The 22,063-nt window shown below is 33.9% G+C and overlaps 1 protein-coding gene across 1 annotated transcript; it reads right to left on the reverse strand.

The window, feature by feature from the left end:
- Positions 1–20,880: 20,880 nt before the first annotated feature.
- LOC113689344 (dirigent protein 22-like) lies at positions 20,881–21,542 on the reverse strand. The gene has a single exon (XM_027207129.2). It carries the CDS (start codon positions 21,525–21,527, stop codon positions 20,955–20,957), a length of 573 nt encoding a protein of 190 aa, XP_027062930.1. The 5' UTR covers positions 21,528–21,542; the 3' UTR covers positions 20,881–20,954.
- Between the last annotated feature and the right edge of the window lie 521 nt (positions 21,543–22,063).

Raw genomic sequence — 22,063 nt, forward strand, 5'->3', positions numbered from 1 at the left:
TGCCAGGGTGTGATTAGCAAATTGAGTTTATTCTTCCTGTTGGTTCTCTAAGGTTATGAACCTTTTTTTTCAGGATTTTGCTAGAGCAGTAAACAGGTTTAAGTCACAACTAAAATATCTAGAGATGAAATATTGTGGCTTTCATGAGATGCTCATCTGACCTATTGTTGGTCCTGATATCTAATCAAGCTGACCTCTGTAATGGCATCCCTGATGAATGTGTCCGGTGAAATGTGGAAATACAATTTTTTTTTTGGGGCTTTTGATGCCATTTGATGTTAGTAACTTTTCATTTTGGTATAAGAACTGCTTTCTTTTTCTGAATTAGTTTGGCAGCTGATGCTCACGTTCTGAGTGTACAAACTTATACTGCAATTTGGAACCTCTCTTTCTGACCGTCACTTCTGTAGATTTAACATCCCTTTGAATGTGTTTTGACAGCTGACAGTCTACAAAACCTTAATTGCTTGCTTTATTTTATCAAGCTCAAACTCGAACTCGAACTCGACAAGCTGCTAATTTAAAGCTCGAGTTTGAATTCAAAAAAAATAAAAAATAATTATTTTAATTTTTAAAAATAAATAAAATAATATTTTTAATAAATAATAAAATATTAGGAATATATATATGTAATTTTATTATTAAAATAAAAAAATATATTCGAGATAGCGAGCTAACAAGTTTAAAATTTTTGAACTTGAACTCGAGTTCAAGTTCGATTTACCCAATTCAATTTCGACTCGAATTATTTCTGAGCGGCTCGATTCGTTTGTGATCCTAATCCCAACGCCTAGCTATCCTTTGTAAACTAGTTAGCTACTTTGTCCAAGAATCGTTCCAACGAAAATCACATGCATGAAACCTGTGTTATTGTCAGCGTTCTGTATTATTTTCCAGAGGACAAAAGAACAGACAAAAATGGTCCCTTTTGTACCCCAAATTTTTTTGTTTGATGCCAATATTAACTGATCTAATGGCAACCAAAATGGTGGAATCTTTATAAGTTGAAGACTGAAGTTAGACGCTCATTGGTTCCAAAGGGTTCAGGCTTAAGGCTGAAATTTGCCTTTTGATCCCTTTTTCATTTAACAATATTGGTTTAAACCTTGAAGCAAGATTCTAGTTTCTTAAAAGAAGTTTTAGGAACACAACACAATTAACAGGAGGAGATAAACCACATTTCAAGTTCTTCTTTCCCCCACTCTTCTTTCAAATCTGGACACCAGCTTCTTTCCCTCCATACTTCTCTCTAACTTCGAAACGGTTGCTCATGCTTGCGCAGGGGCCTATTACTCTTCTTTTTATCATGTCCAATTGGATTTCCTTCTAAGTTTGTTATTTCAGGTGCATTTAATAAAACTGAAATCTGAATTTTGAAGTCTAAAACTTGAAACTTGATATCTGAATCTATTAAGTTTATAAAATTGTTAAATACTTCATCTTAATATTGAAAGTATTTTGTAGTAAATGATAAGTGAGCATTTGTATGATTTAGTTTAAGAGTAAGTTTCGCATAAGGTAATTTAGAATTATTTAATTAATTAAAATGTTCTATTTTTTTTGTTATCAAACACGCTTAATGTCTGAACGTATTTAAATATTGAATTGAATTATTAAACAGAGTCTTAATTACTCTAATCTAATCATTTAATGGGCTAATAGCTTAATTAATTTTCCAAATTAACCAAAAATATTTTTGACTGCAATAGGGAACTAGGAAAACGTATTGAAACTTGTTGAGAATGCCCCATGTGCTTGCTTTAGTACTGCTACTTTATATGTTACCCTACACTGAAGCTTCTGGTTCATCATTTGTCTGTCTCATTGTTGGTGAAGATTTTGCTCCAATTCCCAATGATCTTTAGAGATTCAGATAAAGGTCCATCTTAACCATTTAGAGTAGTTAATTAATCATATTGATCTTTTATTTTCTTGGATAATTAGTTCATCAATCATTTTCATATTGGCAAAGTGCATTTGTTTTAGAAAACGAGACGCAAAAATCATCCTTTTCTTCTGTAATCCATCTCAACTTTACATCATTTAACTACTCATTTAAAGGGATGGTAGAATTTCCCTTGATTTACATAGGGAGGTTGCTTTAAATCAATAAAACAGTGATACAAGTGTTTTTATGGTTCAAATGAACACCAGAAAATTATGATCAATTTACCATTTTCTTATTTGGATTTGAATTTTGAATGGCATAATATATAGTAGCATGATTAGAAAACACATTTTCTCACAGAAAGCACACAAAAACCTGAAAACATAGGTATACAATTACTCTCAGTTCTACACATGATTAACAGCAACTCACATCCCTTAAACAACCCAATTCTTAACCCCCTCGAAAGAAGAAAAAGAAAAAAAAAAACCCAAAACAGGTTGTATACTAAACTTCTAATACTGATAAACGTTAAATATTTACACATGAGAGGCCAAATTCTGCTGGTCTTCAACCCAAATATTGCACTGGAAACTAAAAATGAACAAGAAACTAGTCTCGTACCATACATAGAAACTACTGCGGCTACTATGTAGTACTACATATTTCTATCTTCTGCTAAATAAAGGGAACCATCGTTCTTGGAAAGAAGTATGGTGAGAGACCATAAATAGGAGAAAAATGAGCAGAAGTGCAACCCCAACTGGAGAGCCTCCAACCCTGTGAGGTGAGTCCTCCTCTGGTGAAGATGTCACAGATGGACCACTTTCTGAATATTCGCCCCTTGATAGCCAGTGCACCACAAGGAGTAAAATCACAGGAAAAATCAGCAGCACAAGCTTCAACTCCTGTAGTATGTCTTCATACTTGTTCTCGTAGTTGATGTACCATGTGAATACCAAGAACAAGAAAACTACGAGCAAGAAGAAGAAGAAGTGAATGGGTAGAGAAAGGTACTGTAGATAATGGTTGTATGAAGACCTGTAATATGTAGCCATAGTGGTTGATTCTGGAAGTAGCTAGTAGTGTTGTGAGGAGAGTTGGATGTCTATTACAAAGAGTAGTATTGTAGCTGAGATGTACTAGAAAGCTAGCTAGGTGATGGTGTGATGTATTGTGGATACAAGGGTAGGAGTGCTTAGGAAGAAATGTTTCCAAGTGGGGATTGGTTTATATAGAGGAGATCTCATATTTTCGGACAAAAAATGCTAGTAAAAATTAAGGGCCAATTACATGGTTTTGATAAAAGGATTCCTTAAATTGATGACAAAATTTAGTCATCCTCTCTCGTTATATTACATGGTTGACAAGACTAAGTTATGACACTTCATTAAATTTTCGTTCTCAATAATCATATACAACAAAATGGGAGGATAATTTGATAAGAAATGAGTTCACTGTCACAAAGTTAATTTGGCATCAGATGATTTACTTAATTATTTGGCATCAGATGATTTACTGGTGTCATTTCTTAACCAAGAAAAAACTTCTCTTTTCTTGAGTCATTTTGATTCGACTTTTTTGAGATGGGATATCCAAAGTCAGGATGCTTCCAAGGACAGTGTAGGGTTTTAGTGGCATAGATTCTTTTCATATACAGTTTCTTCTGATCAATGTGATCATGCCACCTATAACCGACCATAGACACTTGCACGGGGGATTGAGAGGAATAATGTAGAAAAAGGTTTAGGGTTTAGTGATGGTAAGGTGGAATATTACTCGAAAGTGAATAGCAAATGTTGGTCCACTTTGAAACCCTTCATCTTTCTCTTTTCCTTCCCTTGGTAATAAAGCAGTTATCTCCTTGTACTAACTTTTCTTGTTGGGAAAGAATCCTTCCAATATTAGCAACGATGACAAGTTTTTTAAGCAATGGAAACAATATATTTGAGATTGTCATGTGTTTTCCTAAGTAAGCCATTTTCCCCCCTTTTTAAGAAAGAAAAATAAAAAGATGTTAGTATTCGTGTACTCGGAATATATTGGTGGAAAAAAAAATAATAATAAAGAGAGAGAAAGCTTAAGAACTTCAAGAAATTCTTCGTTATTTCTTCCTTTCTCCTTTTTATTTTCTCCTTTTTTTTTTGAGCTAGACCGTGTGGACACTTGCTCCGGTTATTTGGTGGTTAAGCCTTTAGCCAATTGTCCTTTTGTTATCTGATGGATTATCAACTTAATCATTCTTAATCAACATAATTGGCAGTTTGACTACAAGAAAGTGGTGTTATCCCCAACTCAGCGCTAAATGATTACCTTTCAAAGTGAACTTCATCATGCTAATTGATTCGACTTGACAGTTTGTGATATGAGGATGAAGACATATTTGCCGAGTAAAAAATTTGCCCCGTAAAAAATTTGGATCATTGAAGTGTATATACTATTATTATTGGAAGTATGACAACTGATTTGAATTGAAATTGAAATCTAAATTTTACATATGTGTCATGTATTCAATCATGATAGTGCATCTACTGTTAACGTATATAAGATTAATTCAAAAAATTTAGAATAGTATTTTTAGTTATATATCTGGATTAAATTATTTTACAAAGAGTTGGTTTTTTTTTTTTTTTATAGAAACAGGATTAGATGCATGACACATTATTTTAAAATAAATTTAACTCTTCTTGTGTAAAAAACTCTCTAGGCAAGTACATAAAAAGATAGTTGTATATACATTTCTTTAACTTATTTTGCAAATGGTACTGCCCATCAAGAAACAAAAAATGAAATGAAGTGGGCCCAACTTTAAAATTCCAGTAGGCAAGTATTACTAGGCCCATTTATCTCATGAATTGTCGAATATGAAACACTTGGTCCATTTAGCCGGGCACATTATTATCAGGCTCGTTACGAGGAATTCCCCTGTGTTCTGTTTGAGGCCCACCCAAAGTTCTGTGGCTACTTATTGAGGTGTCGCCTGCTTGCTTGCTTCGCATTAGTAAATTGGAATTATAATCTTCAATGTTAATCCAATCAATAGAATCTCCTGCTGTGTTTGATTTAATGCATAAATATAAAAAAATAATAGTCCCACTTGGGTCTGATTTAAGCTTGATTGCCCAGACAATTGGCACCAAAAGTACTGTTCCATCTTAAAAATAATTTTTTCCTTAATTTTTTTAAATCTTAAAAATAAAATTTAAAATGAACGATTTAAATCGAGAGTCGATCTACTAAACCACGATCCTTCTTATCCCATCTATTGTATAGAAGAATACCCATGAATTAAAATTTTATGTTGATTAATTTAACACAGTTTTCTTAAGGAGACAAGTTAGTATTAAAGTGAAAAAGCTTTAAAACGTATCAAAAGTATGCACAATTTAACAAGAAATCTTTTCCAAACTAACTTTTTTTTTTCTGCCACAATTCATTTTTTCTTACTTTCTCATTTCTCTTGACACCCTTTCCATCTCCAACTGCTAGGCACTGGATTGACAATTCATATTGTTGAATGTACTTTCTCTCGAATTAGACTGAACGGAGAACTTGGACGGGATTAGTTTGTTAGGTTCTTCCCTACCTTTTCTGATGGACACATGTATAGCTCTTAAGTACAAGAAAGTTCTGATTCTAGTCTCCCAATCCAAATTTCAGTTCAAACTTTTCTTTGACTTCTAGAATGGTGGTAATTAACTCGCTGAACTTATCCGATGCTGTTCTTGATTCGGCATCTTGCAGTGACCAGACTATTTCTATATAAATAAACTCACCAGAAGAAGCATAGCCCTCATGAGTCATAATTTTAATTTGTATCTTAGAAACAAATTTTTGCAATATGGCCAAAGTTACAAGATATTTGACTGAGTACAATTATAGTGCTTATCAGTTTTATAGCACATCACAGCCAGCTTCAATATTTGACAGCAATGGCAAATGAAGACGATGATCATTCAGCTAATTCAGGCGCCATGGCCAATGTCGGCAATGCACCGACAATCAACTCAGCCGTTGATAAACAGCATGGCCAGCTTAAGGATGACAATATCTTGGAACTCCTGGAAGATTGCAATTGTCATTGTCGGCCGGAGGAGGACTTGCATTGTCATCTTAACAACCGCCCTTGCTGCCTCCTTTCCCCTTAATTCATCAAAAAAGACAAAGAAGTCTGTTGCCCCTAGTTCATCAAAACACCGGAAGTTTGCAAATTCGATTCCTTAGATTGTCAATATGTTCATAAAAGAACAGAAGTATGGGAATGGAAGTGCTTGATCATTGAGTTCTGTCCAGTGTTTTTCTCATCTGTAGCTTTCTCATGTAAGCTGTGTAGAGAAATCACATAGTCAGGTGTCTGCGTTGCCCTTAACACTTAGGTTAATAATTTTCATAAGAAGTTTTGTACATAACTACGTAACCATCTTTTGGATTATACCATACGTCTTGCCGGCCATACAATATATATCAAATGCAATTATTTTTTGTACCAATCAGCTTTAGATTCTACTGTGCCACTTAGTTTGATGGTTTGGAGGAGGAGAGATCGAGGTCGAAACGGATTCGTTAAAAAATGAAGGAAGAAATCAACGACAAGGTTATTAAAAAAAAAGTGAGAGAAAACCAAATAGGGAGAGGAAAGGAAAGGAAAATAACAACAATATCTCATCAAAGTGTTTCTGTGCAAATTTTTATATTTCTTTATTTAAAACAGATTTGCCAATCAAAACCATAAAATGAAATAATACAATTTAGTTTAACTATTAATTCGAATGTACAACATATCAATTCCTTCCCAATTTTAATACAGATAGTCGTTTGTGTCGAAAATTTTTTATACAAGTGATTAAGTCACAATATATAATTTATTACTGCAAGATTAAAATCAAGGGGGTTGGACAACGACTAAGTCTAACTATATTTAGGGAAAATCGCCAATTTAGTCCTCAAACTATTTTACTAAAACTGATTTGGTCCCTCAACATTTTATCATATGAATTAAGTCCTTTAACTAAAATTCTTGTGCCAATTGAGGACCTATACGGTGTCGCCATCCAAAACACATGTTTCTGTACAGAAACCAACGGCGACGCAGGGGCTTTTTTGGAAGTACACAGTAGGATTTCTGCGGGAAGCAAGACAGCAACCATTTTGCATCCAAATTGGGGGAAACCTTTGAGTAGTGAGAAAATAGAGGATTCAGGTGAAGAGAAATGCTGGGGGTGGTGATGATGCTGCTGTGGGTGCAAGGATTGCTGCTGTTTACTTCTTTTGGAATATAACTTGTAGTTAAGTAACACATATATTGTAGAAGACTTGAAAAACAAAGAAGATATTGATTCATTAATTAAAGTAAGAGAAATATTTTTTGATAGTATTATTAGTTTATTAATTTTCAATGACAGTGGTGTATTTTGGAAAATAAAGAGAGGCATTCGATATTTAGTTACATTTAATTAATCTCGTACTAAAAGAATTTGTAAGTTATTGTTTACTGAAGTGTGTTTAGTAAAGGTTCTTTTGGATATATTAAATAATTTATTCTTTCGGTATTTGAATATGGAATGAGAACAAAGTTCTTTTTTTTTTTTTTAAACTTATTGATTTGTTGGTTTACATATTTTTGGGCACCAAATGAAACAAAACTCTAAATTGTGCAGGGTATCAAAGGCACAAGTCGGCAATAGCTGTTTCTTTTCAATTCATAGGAATAAGTACAATTTCATGACCTTTTGGATTTTTATAGCTTGTGAATATTTAAAAAAATTTAAGTGTAACATCGAACTATCCTCGTGTCTAAACAACCATAGACTATATATATTCCATGTAATTAATTTTGTATGCATTTGGTCTGAAATCCTATTCGGCCACTTGGTTAGATGGTTAGGGTGGATTCTTCAAAAATTGAAGGATGAAATCAAAGACAAAATTGGAAGAAAGAAGAAAGAAGGAAAAAAAGGGAAATTGAAATTAATGCAAATAATAATGAATTCTTATCAAAGTGTTTGTATGCAATCTTTTATTTCATATATTTAATTTACAACATATTTTTTTATTTTGACTTTTGATTTTAATATACAATGTAACAATCGCACTCGTCTAGTTTTAGTGTAAATATGAATTAATCATTTCTACTCTCTACAATGTTTGCGTAGAAAAAAAAAAATCATACAAGCAACTTATGTGCATGTCACATAAACTGAACTTAAAATTGATTTGTAAACACGATATGAATATAAGCCCGCTTAATTGTTTGAAATTTTTTTAGGTATTGGAAAAGTTTAATCCTAAAACTTAACGAAACCCAAAAAAAAAATAAAAAATCATTAGCATATCAAAATCAATGTGGTTTGTACAATTACAGTTTAAGTGATACTGCTCGATAGTAGAGGCGTGAAAAGCAATAAAATAAATTAGTTTCTTAATTGGTAAAAACAAAACTAGAGTTCTATTACTAACTAATTTTGAAACTATAGTGCAAAAGTAAATTTAACTTGAAAACTTTTAGGGGAATCTTTTCAGCCAACGTCAAGGGATCTGCAAGAACGGCAAATCACTATAGATGACGGTGATTCCTGTGAAAATGGCAATGGATGCGATCGAAGTTTTTGAGGTGATTCTCGAGAACTGGACATCCTGAGGCCAGATCTCGTAGCATATAAATTTACTCATCATGCATGAAGCTTAGCCCTCATAAGCTACGTCCATTTGTTTTTGTACGAAGTAAGCAAAAATTGCTGCAAAAAAATTGCCAAAGTCACAGGACTATCAATTCTTAGTTTTAGCCCTCACAACTTTGCCAGCAATGGCTGCAGCCGAAGAACTTGGCAATGCACCAATTTTTAACAGTGCCGTCCATCATAATGAACTGAGCAAGAATAGCCTTGGCTGGGTTCGGAAAGGAAGATGCTTCACGAGGAAAAATGTGTATGCAATTGTGATCCGAATGTGCCTGAAGGTTGCTATCCTTCAGACCCTAATTGTACAGGGTATTGTAATTCTCCCCATAGAGGTCACAAGGTTGTGAATGGGAATTAACCCTTTGATCCTGTCAAGTTTATCAACAAACTCGAAGTGGGAGAATGGGAATCCTTTTAATCTTCAAGTTCAACATTCGTCATTTTTATTTCCCTCTTTATTCTGCAGAAAAGGAGTGACCAGCTCCTTCAAGCGAATGGTGTGTGTTTTGTCTTTTCATCTCTATCCATTGATGGATTTGGGTAGAGGGATCAATAAATTTGTAAACTCTGTGATTTCAATGCATCTCCATCCAAGACATGCCTGTGACGCCCAAAAGGAAAAGAAACAAAATTTTTTTGCTGAAAATGTTTTGTACCAAATCCGGCCGGAAATCCGGCCAGTTCTTGGCCGGATTGTTGGCCGGATTGTTTGAGGGTTTTGAAAAAAAATTGGTTTTGCCACTGCCTTGAATCCGGCCGGGAATCCGGCCAGAAACCGGCTGGATTGTGACGTGTCACAGTCGGTCACCAGTTTTGACCGACTGTTTTCTTCCTTCTTATCTTGTTTTTGGGCCAAAATATCTTCACTTTTGCTCCTTGCTTGACCGGCTAGCTTGAGAGGAAAACCAAGAAAGCTCTTCATTTTCTAACTTCAATTTCTACACAAATCTTGAGTTTTAACCGATGGTTTTGGAAACTACTCCATACAAGGGCTCACCATGGAAGTTTGAAGGGGTTGATGGAGTTGATTTGAAAGGGAAGCTCCAAGTTGCTAGCTTTCTTGAGTTTTGAGGTAAGTTGAATAAGAAAGTTCTCTCTTGCTTTGATAATGGTTAATTGGTGGTTTATGGAGGTTAGATATGTTGTATTGTGGATGATTTTATGATTTTAAGAAGAGTTGGACCAATTTCTGATTTATTGGGGATTTTTCTGATTTTATATGATTATGGTTCATTGGTCTTGGAATGATAGCTTGTTGTGGTAAAATGGAGCTTGTATACATTGGATACGATGGTTTGCGGAAAATTTCTGGTTTGTGCGGAAATTCCGGTTTCTAGGGTATAATTTGGGGGTTTTCTAATGGTAGGCTTTTAAGCTTTTAATTGGATTTGATTGAAGGATATTATGGCCTAGTTGGATGTGTTTTATGGTTTTGAATCGTATGTGTGATTGTGGTTCATTGTTATGAGAATGGGTTTTTGATTGTAGGTTGGACAAGTGAAGAAATTAAGGGGAAGTGCTGTCCGAATTTTGAAAGGGCTTGATTGCTTTGAGTTTGTGATCTAGGGCTTGGATTTGAGCAAGACAATGATATATGATGGATGGTTCCTGAGTCGTGATTGGTGAGTGACCCCAAACTATTTCCAAAACTACTTATGAACTGTTTCTTGCATTATTTACTCGATTGCATAGCATGTGTGCTTGAATGTGAGTTCATGACATGATTTGGCTTCAATGAGTTTTTGGGAAGTCTTGTGCTGAACACCAACGTCTCCACCACTGTTTACTTGGAGCAAATGGCTCCCTATCACTGTTTCACTGTTAACTGATCGATTTAAGCGTTGGAGTTTAAGTACACTGATTTCACTGGCTCACGAGAGCAATGAACGTACATTTGACTACTGATTCATGACATCATTGAAATGAACTATTGAGAAACTGATTTGATGACTGCTTTTACTGGTTACTCGCTGAGTTTCTAGCTCACCCCACAAATGTTTTATTTCCCCTCCACAGGGTTCGAGGCGAAGGAAGTGCTCGTAGTACTTATTCATGTGATCACTGGTTGGATTATCTCTTGTACCATTGAAGTTTTAGTTCGACCTTGTGTAAATTTGAGACTGCAATTGTACTTGTATTTATACGAGAACTGAGGACCTTCGTCCTATTCGGGAATTAGTATTGTTTTCATCTCTCGAGGTTTTAGCTTGTAGTGCAATTGAGAAGTATTCGCTTCATTTATGATATGTGAATTTGTGGAACATTTGATGTATATTTGAAATTTATATTGTAATTGAATTGAGAACTGTAGTGAGTGACTGAGTCCCGGCGAGAGTTGGGCAGGCGGTCCGCCGAACCCTTTGGTTCGCCTTAGGGGGAGGTGGGGTCGTCACAATGCGACTCCAATTTATTGCGGTGCTTGTTTCTAACTGTTCCTAACATTTAAGCTCGAGTTCAAAATGATCGTGTGTCGGTTAGTATACATGCTATTATGCTGTATTCTACTCCAATGTATTAACTATGATATTACGAGTTACAACTTAAAATTCATGTCTTCATTAAGGATAAATTTTATGTACAATAACATTTGAAAACCTCTATTTTAGGATGTGTTCTAAGAAACATTAAAAGATTTCAAAAATTTGCTTCACAAAATGTGTTTTGCAAACTTGTTGATTAAAGATTAGAAATATGTAACTTTAGAAGCATATTAGTTAATTTATTAGTGACCTCTATCTTGTTGATTGCACATCACAATATACTACACTAATCTAAACTAAAGAATTCAAATCAAAATTTTGAATATTATCTAATGGAATTAGTAGTTATCTGACTGCAACTGAATGACTGATGTCTAAATTAACAACTAAAAGATTGGGTGGTATTTGAATGTTGATCTTGTAAAAAAAAAAGTATAAACACCAAATTTTTTTTTAACCGCACACCTCACTACTAGCCAATGAACACAGATATTTGTTTGTGTACCTACACATTTATTAGATCAAAAGATCATTAATGGTTCACTGGTTTTAGTGGTTCCGACTTCTGAGGATAGTCTTTGTCCATTATTTTGGTGCTTCTGTCTACATTTTGTTGCTTAGACAGTCAATTTGATGGCGGAATTTGCTAGCTTTGCACTCATTCTTGATCAATTGAAAGGGCCGAATTGTGGAGTCAAGTATAAATTTTGCGAAGTTTTGATGGCATGCTGTTGCCACATGCTATACGGTTCACCGTGCCATATTTTGAAGAAGGTTTCTGCAACTCTGGGTTGAGTCTTCTATAGCAGAGAAAGGCAGTCTTCAATCAAAGAAAGACATGTGTCCATCCTTAAATTTTTGGACCACTAAAATTTTTCGATAAGTTGACAAAATATTTTCTGAAATCTCTTTTTGACCCACTAAATTTTTGATAAACTGTTAAATATAACAAATAACAAAACAAAGAAAAATTTTATACTAACTGACATATGACTTATAGGATAGACATAAGTTAAAAAATGACTCACCTTCTCATATTTAAGAATTCTCATATTTGTATGTATCGTTTAGTCGTATTGTATGTTTAGAGTCGCTCTTTTTAGATAAATTTTTAAAAAAATGCATGTGACTTTATTTTTATTATCAGACATATGAATGTTTCAAAACATTTAGATAGATGTATGAATAATTATAAATATAAAGTTATCGATTCGCTTCTCAATAGTGAAGAATTAGAATCATACTCTATCTCCATGTATATACATATATAGCGAAAAAAAAATCTCCATATATAGCGGAGGTAGTGGAGAAAGTGGCATAGTAAGAAAACTAAAAATCTTTGTTTTGTAAGATGCTAAAGCATTAATGTTCTTGATTTATTCTTTTTTTTTTAACCATGCACAATACTCTCTAAACAAAAACTACGGATATTGATACAATACCATACCATTCAAAATAATTGTGTATCAAGAAAAATGGATAGTGAAGTTAATTATTGTAAGCACAAAAATTCACTTGGCTTGAATTGTTAAAGTTGCATAGAAATTGGTTTGGTAGTTAACTTTAGAAAGTTATGTCGACTTGTATCTCTTATCTAGTAGTAGATCAAGTCAAGAAGAGATTGATTTTGTCTATTATTGGCCTTGTAGTTAGGTGATCGATGCGTGCGAAACAATTGCAAAGTTATTTTTTTTTTAAAGAGTTTAGTCTGCTCTAAAGTTTTCCTTGTCCTTATCTATATTTAGGCAAAGATTACCACATGCCTAAGAACCCTAAAATCTTACAGTAATTACTCGAGTGTTTGAACAGCCTTTTGCTGTAATTCGGTATGCAAATTATAAGATGTTAAAGTTACTTATATGGCGTATAATTTCTTGTGTTAACAACCATGAATCAAGAACCCACTCAATGAAAATTTATTACAAAGCAGGATATAGTGCCTTGCATTTAATTAAGTGCCACTATATCTACAAGTAGAGGTGTCAAAATGGGTGATTTGGGCGGGTTCAGGTTGGGTAAAATAGGTAATGAGTATAAGTGAGTCAAATGGGTATAAATGGGTAAGTCAAAAAATGAATTCGATAACCCAATTACCCATTTATTTTAACTTTTTGTAAATTCATTTAAATTCATTTTTGCAAACTAAGTTACCAATTTATACCATCCTTTGCACCCATCATTAGTTTTAAATATTTATTTATAATGCTCAATAAACCTAATTATCAATATTTTTTTTCATCTGTACTCTATGTTGCAAAATTACATACTATTTAATAATTAAACAATAAGAATATAAAAATTTGAACTAAGTACTATAAAAGTTAACATAAAAATTTAATCCAAAATTTTGAACCTCTAACATTTTTTCATGTGTAAATTTAAAATTTCATTTTGGAAAAGTAAGAAAAGAAGCTAAAATTTGTCATAAATTGGTAATGCTGAAAAATGAGCAAGTTAACAAACTAAGAGAAAATAAAATGATAAGATAAAACCAACAAATAATAATAATAATGAAACAAAAGTAGTTAACATCATGACAAAATGAAAATTTTGAAAAAAAAAGGGTGGAGAGAGGAGGTTTGGGAGAAGATAATTCTAAATGGGTTAATTGGATTTGATGGGTTACCCAATAATACCTCATTTATACTCATATGTAAAAATTTAAGATACCCATACCTATTTATTTATGGGCGGGTATGGATAAACTTAATTAAATGGGTTTGTTTGACAGCTACATCTACAAGTAATGAATGAAATTGATATAGACAAATCATAAGTAACCAACATTAAACTAATGAACTTAATAAACTTGAATTCGGCACCTCTAATTCTTAAGGTATCAATCTTAGTTGTTATAATACCTGTAGACTAATACTTCATCGACAAGTTTTGATGAGTTGATTTGGTAGTTTATTTTCCTCTCGATCCTTTCAATGTACTATAGACATGATTAAATACTAAACTAATGAAATGAAATTTTGATTCTGCCGGATTTCAAGGCCCAAGCGGGCGAATCTAGAAGGCTTATATTAAGGGTTTGCAAGAACGGCAAGTCTCTCCTAACTGACAACACCTGAAAATAATTTACCATTCAGTCATTGGCAAGTCCTTTAATTTGATCCTCGAGAATTCGGCACCCTGAGACAAGAATTGTGGTGTATAAATTGGCTTTTGCATGCATGAAGCCTAGCCCTCATTATAAACTAAAACTGTCTTTGTAAGAAAGTAAGAAGTGAAAGTTTCTGCAGAAAAATGGCCAAAGTCACGGCACAAGCAATTCCAGTGCTTCTGTGCATTTTTTCAGCACTTTGCAGCCACTTCACAACTTTGCCAGTGATAGCCATGGCGGATGACATTCTCAATGAACCACGCTTCTTCAACAAGGCCATCCCTCATCATGATCAACTGGCCAAGAATAACCTTGGGTTGGGTTCGGGAAGGAAGCTCCTTCAATGTGTATGCGATTGTGATCCTAGTGTGCCCGAAGGTTGCTTGCCTTCGGACCCCGATTGCCAAGGATATTGTAACTCTCCTCATTAACTTTAGAAGCCCCGAAATGGGAATCGTTGATCTTGTCATATTCATCGACAGATTAGAAGTGTGGGAGTGGGAATCCTTGATACCCACTTAAGTTCAACCTTTAGTCAGAGTCAGTTTCATTTTGTCTTTATTCTGCTGAACAGGAGTGAACTCCTTCAAGTCAATCGTGTGTATTTCTTTTCATTTCTCTCCATTCCCTTAGGATATGGATCAATAAATTCGTTGTAAACCCTGTGATTTCAATGCATTTTCTTTTCTATTAGCATTGTCTTGCAATTGGAATTTTCTTGTCAAAACCACAAAAAAGAAAAGAAAAGAAAGAAAGGTAAATCACCAATTCCATTCATTCTCCAACCTTACAACTAGAATAACCGGATTCTGCCTCATACTGTTCTTAATCAAGAATATCAGAAATTGCCATTTAAACAGTCTACCAGACATTAGATTCATCTATACTATATATAAAATTAAGTGCCTCGAGTGTTTCTTACTTTTTGAATTTAGTTAATATACCCTTAATTATACAATGGTAGCAACTAAATTATTTATTATTCCCTGTGATTTTACAAAATACCAGATCACCTCCTAAGGTTTTAAAATAGCCACAAAACCCCCCTGTAATTTTATGTAAAGTGAAAAATGGACGGAATACACAATTAGTTAGAGCGTTTATACCAAACGTGCTTTAAAAGCCATGTGATAAAATCTTAATATCCATATAATTCCCTCATAATTTATAAAAATATCCACTCACCCTTTTGTGATTTTTATATTTATCCACGTAATCTCCCTATACTTTTATACAAGGTGATTAAGTTGTCGATTAATTTAACATTTAAATAAGGGCACTATTGGTATTTCAACTAACAATATTACATAGCTATTTTACATCAAGTTTTCACTTTTATATAAAATCATAGGGGGTGAAATGGATATTTTGAAACGTTAGGGGGGCCGCATGTGCAACAGATGAAACCATAGGGGGGTTGCATGTAATTTACCCTTAATATAATACTTAATATAGCGGTCGAATAAGTCATTAGAGCCACTGTATTTACAAGTAGTCGTGAAATTACAAGTGAAGAATGTTAAAAACTGATACACACACTATACCTACTTGGGACTTCCACTTGTTCCACTTCTTTCCTTTGGAAGGGTGGACTTGGGATACAGAACAATACTCAGTGGAATAAGTGCTTGTTGTTCAAACCTATTTGGAATATCTGCAAGAAGAAGGACTCTGTGGGTTAGATGGCTGCACTATGTGATGTTGAAGGGTCGTAGTAATAACTGTATTTAAGTTTTATTGCTTAAGTTTGTCTACATGACTTTATTACTTAAGCTTGTTGTGTTTTATTTGAGTATAATTTTTATTTGGTATTCTATATTGATGCTTGTGAACTGAGTTTGTTGGAAACATTGAGATTGTGTTTGCTGTGTTATGATTTTCTTTGTTAGGCAAAAAAAAAATTTTAAAGATTTTATAAATTTTTTGTATTTATTATACATATAGTGTATTTTTCTATATTTAAATATTTAAACGATCAAAATCTGTGAGGCTTATGTCCCACACCCCGCTAGGTAGATATAAAATATGCACGGCAAATACCTGCACCTTTTAGAAACACTGATAAGCACGAATATATGTACATACGTATACATGTGTGTGTGCGCCTATATATGTGTGTGTGTCTATATACACACACACATAAATAGAGTCTTCCTCAGGAAATTGTGTCTTGTGCATCTTGAAGTCTAGCCCTCGTAAGTTAAATCTGTTTCCTTGAGAAGTTTATGGCCAGAGTCACAGGACTGGCAATTAATTACTGGGCTTATATATCATCATTTTAGGACTGCTGCCGCCACTTCACTTTGCCAGGAATGGTCTTAATCATTCACCTATTTCAGTCCGCATGAGAATGTTTGTAACAACTATTTAATGTTCTTTTGGGTTTTTGTTGTATGTGCATAATTCGTAACGTTAAACTTATCTCATCTGTCCAACAGATCATAGGATATTTATTCAATATAATTTTATTCCCTTTTGCCTAAGATTGTACCATGCAACTTTCCTCGATGTTTAGGAGGAGGAGATATCAAAGTTGGACTTGGCCAATTCTTAAGATAATGAACGACGAAAGCATGAACATCAGAGGTTCAAAAACAAAAAATAAAATAAAATAAAAATACGAATAAATTCTTTTTAAAGTGATTATATGTGGTTACTTACCCAAGAATAAAGTAAGTATATGCCTTTTTTTTTCTAAAAAAAATTTCGACTGCAGAGAGATGAGATTTAAGAAATGGGGAGGGGATAGGGGTAATTTGACACTAGAATCTCTAACTGCTAGATTAACTTTAAATCTTGCAGTCTCAACTTTAACGGTTAGATTAAGGCTTTCTCAAAAAAAGCAATTATATGTAATCATTTACATCCACTTTGTTTAAGTATGACGTTTTAGTTTTAATATTAACTCTAATATATGAAAAAATCATTACACTATTTTTTGTGAATGGCACGTAATTAATCTTTCCCAATATGCAGAAAATTCTCTACCAAAGCTGTTTACTGCACATCATACAATCTCATTTCATATTTGAAAATTCTCTTTTTGTACACACGACATGCACAAAACTACTTATTGTGCAAAAATTTGTCAAGGTCTAGATAGCTTGTGTAGAAAACTTTCTACAAACAGTGAACGATTAACGACATGTTTTACACAAAAAAAAAAAGAGATTAGGATTGTTTGTGCAGTACATTATAGTTGAAAACTTTCTTTTCTGTACACATGATATACATATAACTATACTTGCATAAAAATTTTAAGGGTCAGGGAAAGATTTATCTAAAATTTAACTGAAAATTTCAACATTTCTTAGGGCAAGAGTGTATGCGTGCGTGCGCGTGCGCGTGTATTCACGCTTGTACGAGTATTATGTATTTGAGTATGGTATTGTAGTAGAAGCATGAAAAGCAGGGAAAAAAATAGTTTGTTGCCTAAATGAAGAGTAATAATAGTATCACTTTTCTGCGAACAATTTGTATTTCAAAAAACAAAAGGGTTCGTCTTTGTTATCACAATTAATTAATCTCCGGACAAGAAATCAAAATCTAGAATGAGAACAAAAAATTCGACAATTGAATGGTTGATTTCGTGCCCCACATTTGATACATTCTGAAACTTTGTTCATATATACCAACTGAAACAAAGTTCCGAATCTACCAGGTATAAAGGCACAAGCCGCTTACAGAACAATAACAACAACTACTACAACCAAAAAGAAAAATGCACAAGCCGGCAAGAAAATTAAGGACCCCAGATTCCGAATTCGGCATCCAGATTACTATAAATTTACTCATCATTCATGAAACATAGCACTCGTGAGTTGAATTTGTTTGTAAGAAATAAAATTTTCTGCTAAAAAGAAGATGGCGAAAGTCGCAAGACTCGTTCTCCCAGTGCTTATCATCAGCTTTGTAGTTCTTGGCACTTGCAGCCACTTTACTTTGCCAGCAATGGCAAGTGAAGATAAAGATGATTCAGCTTCTTTCACAGTTGCTTCTTTACCCGCGGCCGATGAAGTGGCGGATGCAGGACGGAAACTCCTCCATAACCACCCCGACCCACGTTGCGATTGCAGTTGTAAAAATAAACCAGATTGTTTTGCTGATGATCCTTACTGTCAAGAGCAATGTGGTGGTCGGTAAGCCCGAATCACCCAAAACAGGGAAAAGTGCGAATATATCCTCCATGCTTGTCATGTCAAGTTGCATTGGAATTTCAATCTTCTTGTCAGTTTCCTTTCTGTTGTTTTCACTTTGTTGACTTCTGGTGTGTGTTTTATCCGTCCATCTCTCTCCATTTCCTTCAGGAATGGATCAATAAATTTGTTGTAAACTCCGTGGTTTAAATGCATCATCTTTTGTTTTGGAATACTATCATCAATTTTTTTTTGACAACATACATCATAATTCATTAAATAACAAATGAGTACTAATTGGTAGAAAATACTGCAATTCTAAAACATCTATGAGTGCTTCCAATCACTAGATTTACTTATCAACTGTTTCAAGTTTAGATTTCGTCTAACAAAATAGATGTTAGGAGTCCTAAATTTGACAACCAAATTTGATAAAGAAAAATTTAGATACAATAAAAGCAATAGAAGAATTAAAAAAAAAAAAAATTACACTAGGAATCCCTGTGAATTGCAAGGGGAAATTAGAGAGAAGAAAGAAAATTTATTAGATTTAAACAATTATTCTGTCATGAATCTAACTAATTACAAGCAAATTCACCTAGTCCACTTATTTTTAACAATTTGTGCTAGTAACGTTATCTCATAACCACATTTTGCAATGGTCATTGAAGAAAATTCTCAGCCGTACGTCGTCGTTTGAAAACAGGTGGCCAGACGTTACTTTTGTGGTAGAAACGAATTACAATATATAGCCTCTCGATCTTGGCTTATATCATTTTAATAAGTGATCAAATGAGTGAGAAACATGTTACCTTGGTTGTTTAAAGGGATAATTTCAGAAACCTCAAGGGAGGTTTCTGACAATTTCACTTAGCTCCTCCCAATTTTAAAAAATTACACAAACCTCTCTTGCGTTTACTATTTAAGTAACATTATAGACCCATTAGGCTAGAATTATACTTAATTATCCTAAAATACCCTTATGCAATATCATAACATCAAAAGAAAGTGACAAAAAGGTTTAGTGATCAATTTAACCAAAAAAAAAAAACACTTTTATCCAAATTTGCTATGCTTCCACGATAATTGTAAACTCCAATTTAATTCCCAAATTCTATCAATTTTGGTATCACTAAAATCCCAAATTTTACCAAAATTGAATCCCCAAATTCTATCAATTTCGGCATCATCAAAATCCCAAACTCTACCCGAATCACTTTACAAATAGACCATAACCACCACCACCACCAACTAAAATACCCTCAAGAGCATCCCGCCCGAATTAATATTATATTTTGTCTATTGGCTAATCTTACATCTCAAATTATGAACCCAACACGTATCGCATATCACCTTCCTTGAACAGAAGACCTGGCCAACTACTATTGATGTCTATGCCAAGAGTAACCCCATATTCCAATGGCGTTAGAAACAGAGAAACTAATCTTTATGACAAACCACCACCAATACTTGTAAATCAAATAAAAATGAAACTAAATGAAGATCTTAAATTCTAGTGCGTAATAGACATAATAGCATAACCTAGAAACATCCCTTTTTCTCTTCCAACCATAGCCCATTAATTTCATTTTTTTTCTTCTCTATCACAACCATCTTCATCATTTCCATCTAATTTGATCATGAAATTTTCATATGCTCCCTCAATTTGTAATTTTGGAAATTTTGATTCTTTAATATATGCAAATTATAATACGAGAAAAAATAAACAAGGGGGTTGATAGTTAGGTACTACGGAAAGAGAGGTATAGACAAGAAATGAACACTTCGGATAGGTTTGCATGGTGATATAGATGATGGGTGGAAGAGACTGTGGAATTATAGGTAGGAAGAAGAGAATTACAAGAGGTAGAAAAAAAGGGAGGGAAAGATAAAAGAAACTGCTGTTAATTAAAGTATGGTTAGGGATGATGACGAGTTGTTGCAGGTTTTTATTTTTTCTTTTACTTTTGGCTTGGTTTTTGTATCCCACATATGTGGTAAATTATCTATTAGGTAGAAGGTATTATAGTCATTTTATTGAACTGAGGGAGGTTTGTGTAATTTTCTAAAATTGGGAGGAGCTAAGTGAAATTGTCAGAAACCTCAACGGAGGTTTCTGAAATTATCCCTTGTTTAAATCCAACGTTAGTTTATTTACCATGTTTTGTATTTGAAGTTTTTCCGTCCAATTGACTCAAAAAAAGATTAGCACCCAAGGTTAGCACGAATGGTCCTTTCATCTTTTCAAATGAGAGACGAGTTGACAGGGGACAAATGGTCAAGACTCGTTGGGTCTTGCATATGTTCGTTCAGGCAAATAAGGTGAAAAGAAGCCTAAAATAGGCAAACATCTTTTACAGCAAAATTTATCGAGGAATGCACAACAGATTGAACGAGCCATCAAGCCACTTTCCTGTTTTCGTGCTAGTTTTCCAATTCTTTTTTTCCCCGTATTAATTACATTAGGATTTGTTTTAATACCATGATTTATAAGCAGCATTTTTGTAGAAAATTATTCCAGTTTTTATCGACACGCATTTTTGGATCAAGCTATGCATTCTCTCGGGAATAAAGCAGTAGAGATCTGAAATTGATGAACAAAATGTTTATTCAATACTGCAAATGCAAACGCTCAATTCAACAAATTAATGATACACAGGACCATCAGTAATGCATTACAAATATGTTATACTCAACGGTAGCATCACGAGTATTGGGATCAAAGGTGTAAGTTCTAGCCCGAGCATAACCATTAGCAAATCGGAAAAGCCCACTTCCACCAATTACCGGCATCTCCCTCACCTTGTCAAATACCGGATTCCTCCCTAGCACGGTGATTGTACTCCCATTATACTTACCTTCATGAAAAACGAAGTTCATGGTCACCAACAAAGCCACCTCCTCTAGGGAAGTCGATGCATAAAATCCTTCAGATCTTCCAATCATCTTGGAGCTAAGCTCTGGTCCCAGAGTTAGTGGATTATCAACAATATTCAGAAATCCAAAGGTGGTAGTGTTGTTTGGTGCTTGAACCACTGTAACTGAGGTTGGATTTTGTCCACTAAGAATATCATGCCAAAAGAACCTAAAATGGCTTAGCTTTTGTTTTCTCAGTTTGATTGCTTTCTGATCAATGGATTTAACAAAATTGTACTCTTCAGCATGAGTGAATTGAATAGCCAGGAAGGAAATGAGGAGGGAAATGGCAAAAATATGGACAGCTGAAATTGTAGCCATTGAAGCTTGTGTAGTAGTATATTACCTAATATTTTTGTATTGGGGGATTTTGGGGGGTGCATTTATAGGGACTTGGAAATTTGGGTAGAAAAAATTTTACTTATTCTACTCTTTTTGTACCAAATGAAATAATAATTAAAACATAAGAACTTGAGCAAGTAACAATTATTTACAAGGCGATGGCTATACTTTAGCCATCACCTATCATCCTCTGTACATTAAATATGTTAGCTTGTGCCACTTTTATTTTGGAGAATTCTCTCTAGTGATAATTGCTCCAAATCAATTTTGCTCATTTAATTTTCTCCTAAGACCATACATTTACAAATGGGTATGTGTAGCTTTGGTACAAAAGAATTTCCTTGTTATCTGAAGCCTTAAAAACGAGTACAATTTTTGAGCACTAGTTATAAATTGGAGTATTATACTTTCTTGAAGGCTATTCATTAAGTCAAAATAAATGGATGACATAATACGTTCATAATATGTCAACATTTTCTGTTCAAAATAGGAAGTATATATACATTTTAAGTTTC

This window comes from Coffea arabica, chromosome 1e (genome assembly GCF_036785885.1).
Source record: "Coffea arabica cultivar ET-39 chromosome 1e, Coffea Arabica ET-39 HiFi, whole genome shotgun sequence".
Taxonomy (NCBI): domain Eukaryota; kingdom Viridiplantae; phylum Streptophyta; class Magnoliopsida; order Gentianales; family Rubiaceae; genus Coffea; species Coffea arabica.

What these genes read in the sequence shown, in the direction of transcription:
- LOC113689344 (XM_027207129.2), bottom strand. Translation starts at nt 21,527, where the DNA reads ATGGCTACAATTTCAGCTGTCCATATTTTTGCCATTTCCCTCCTCATT.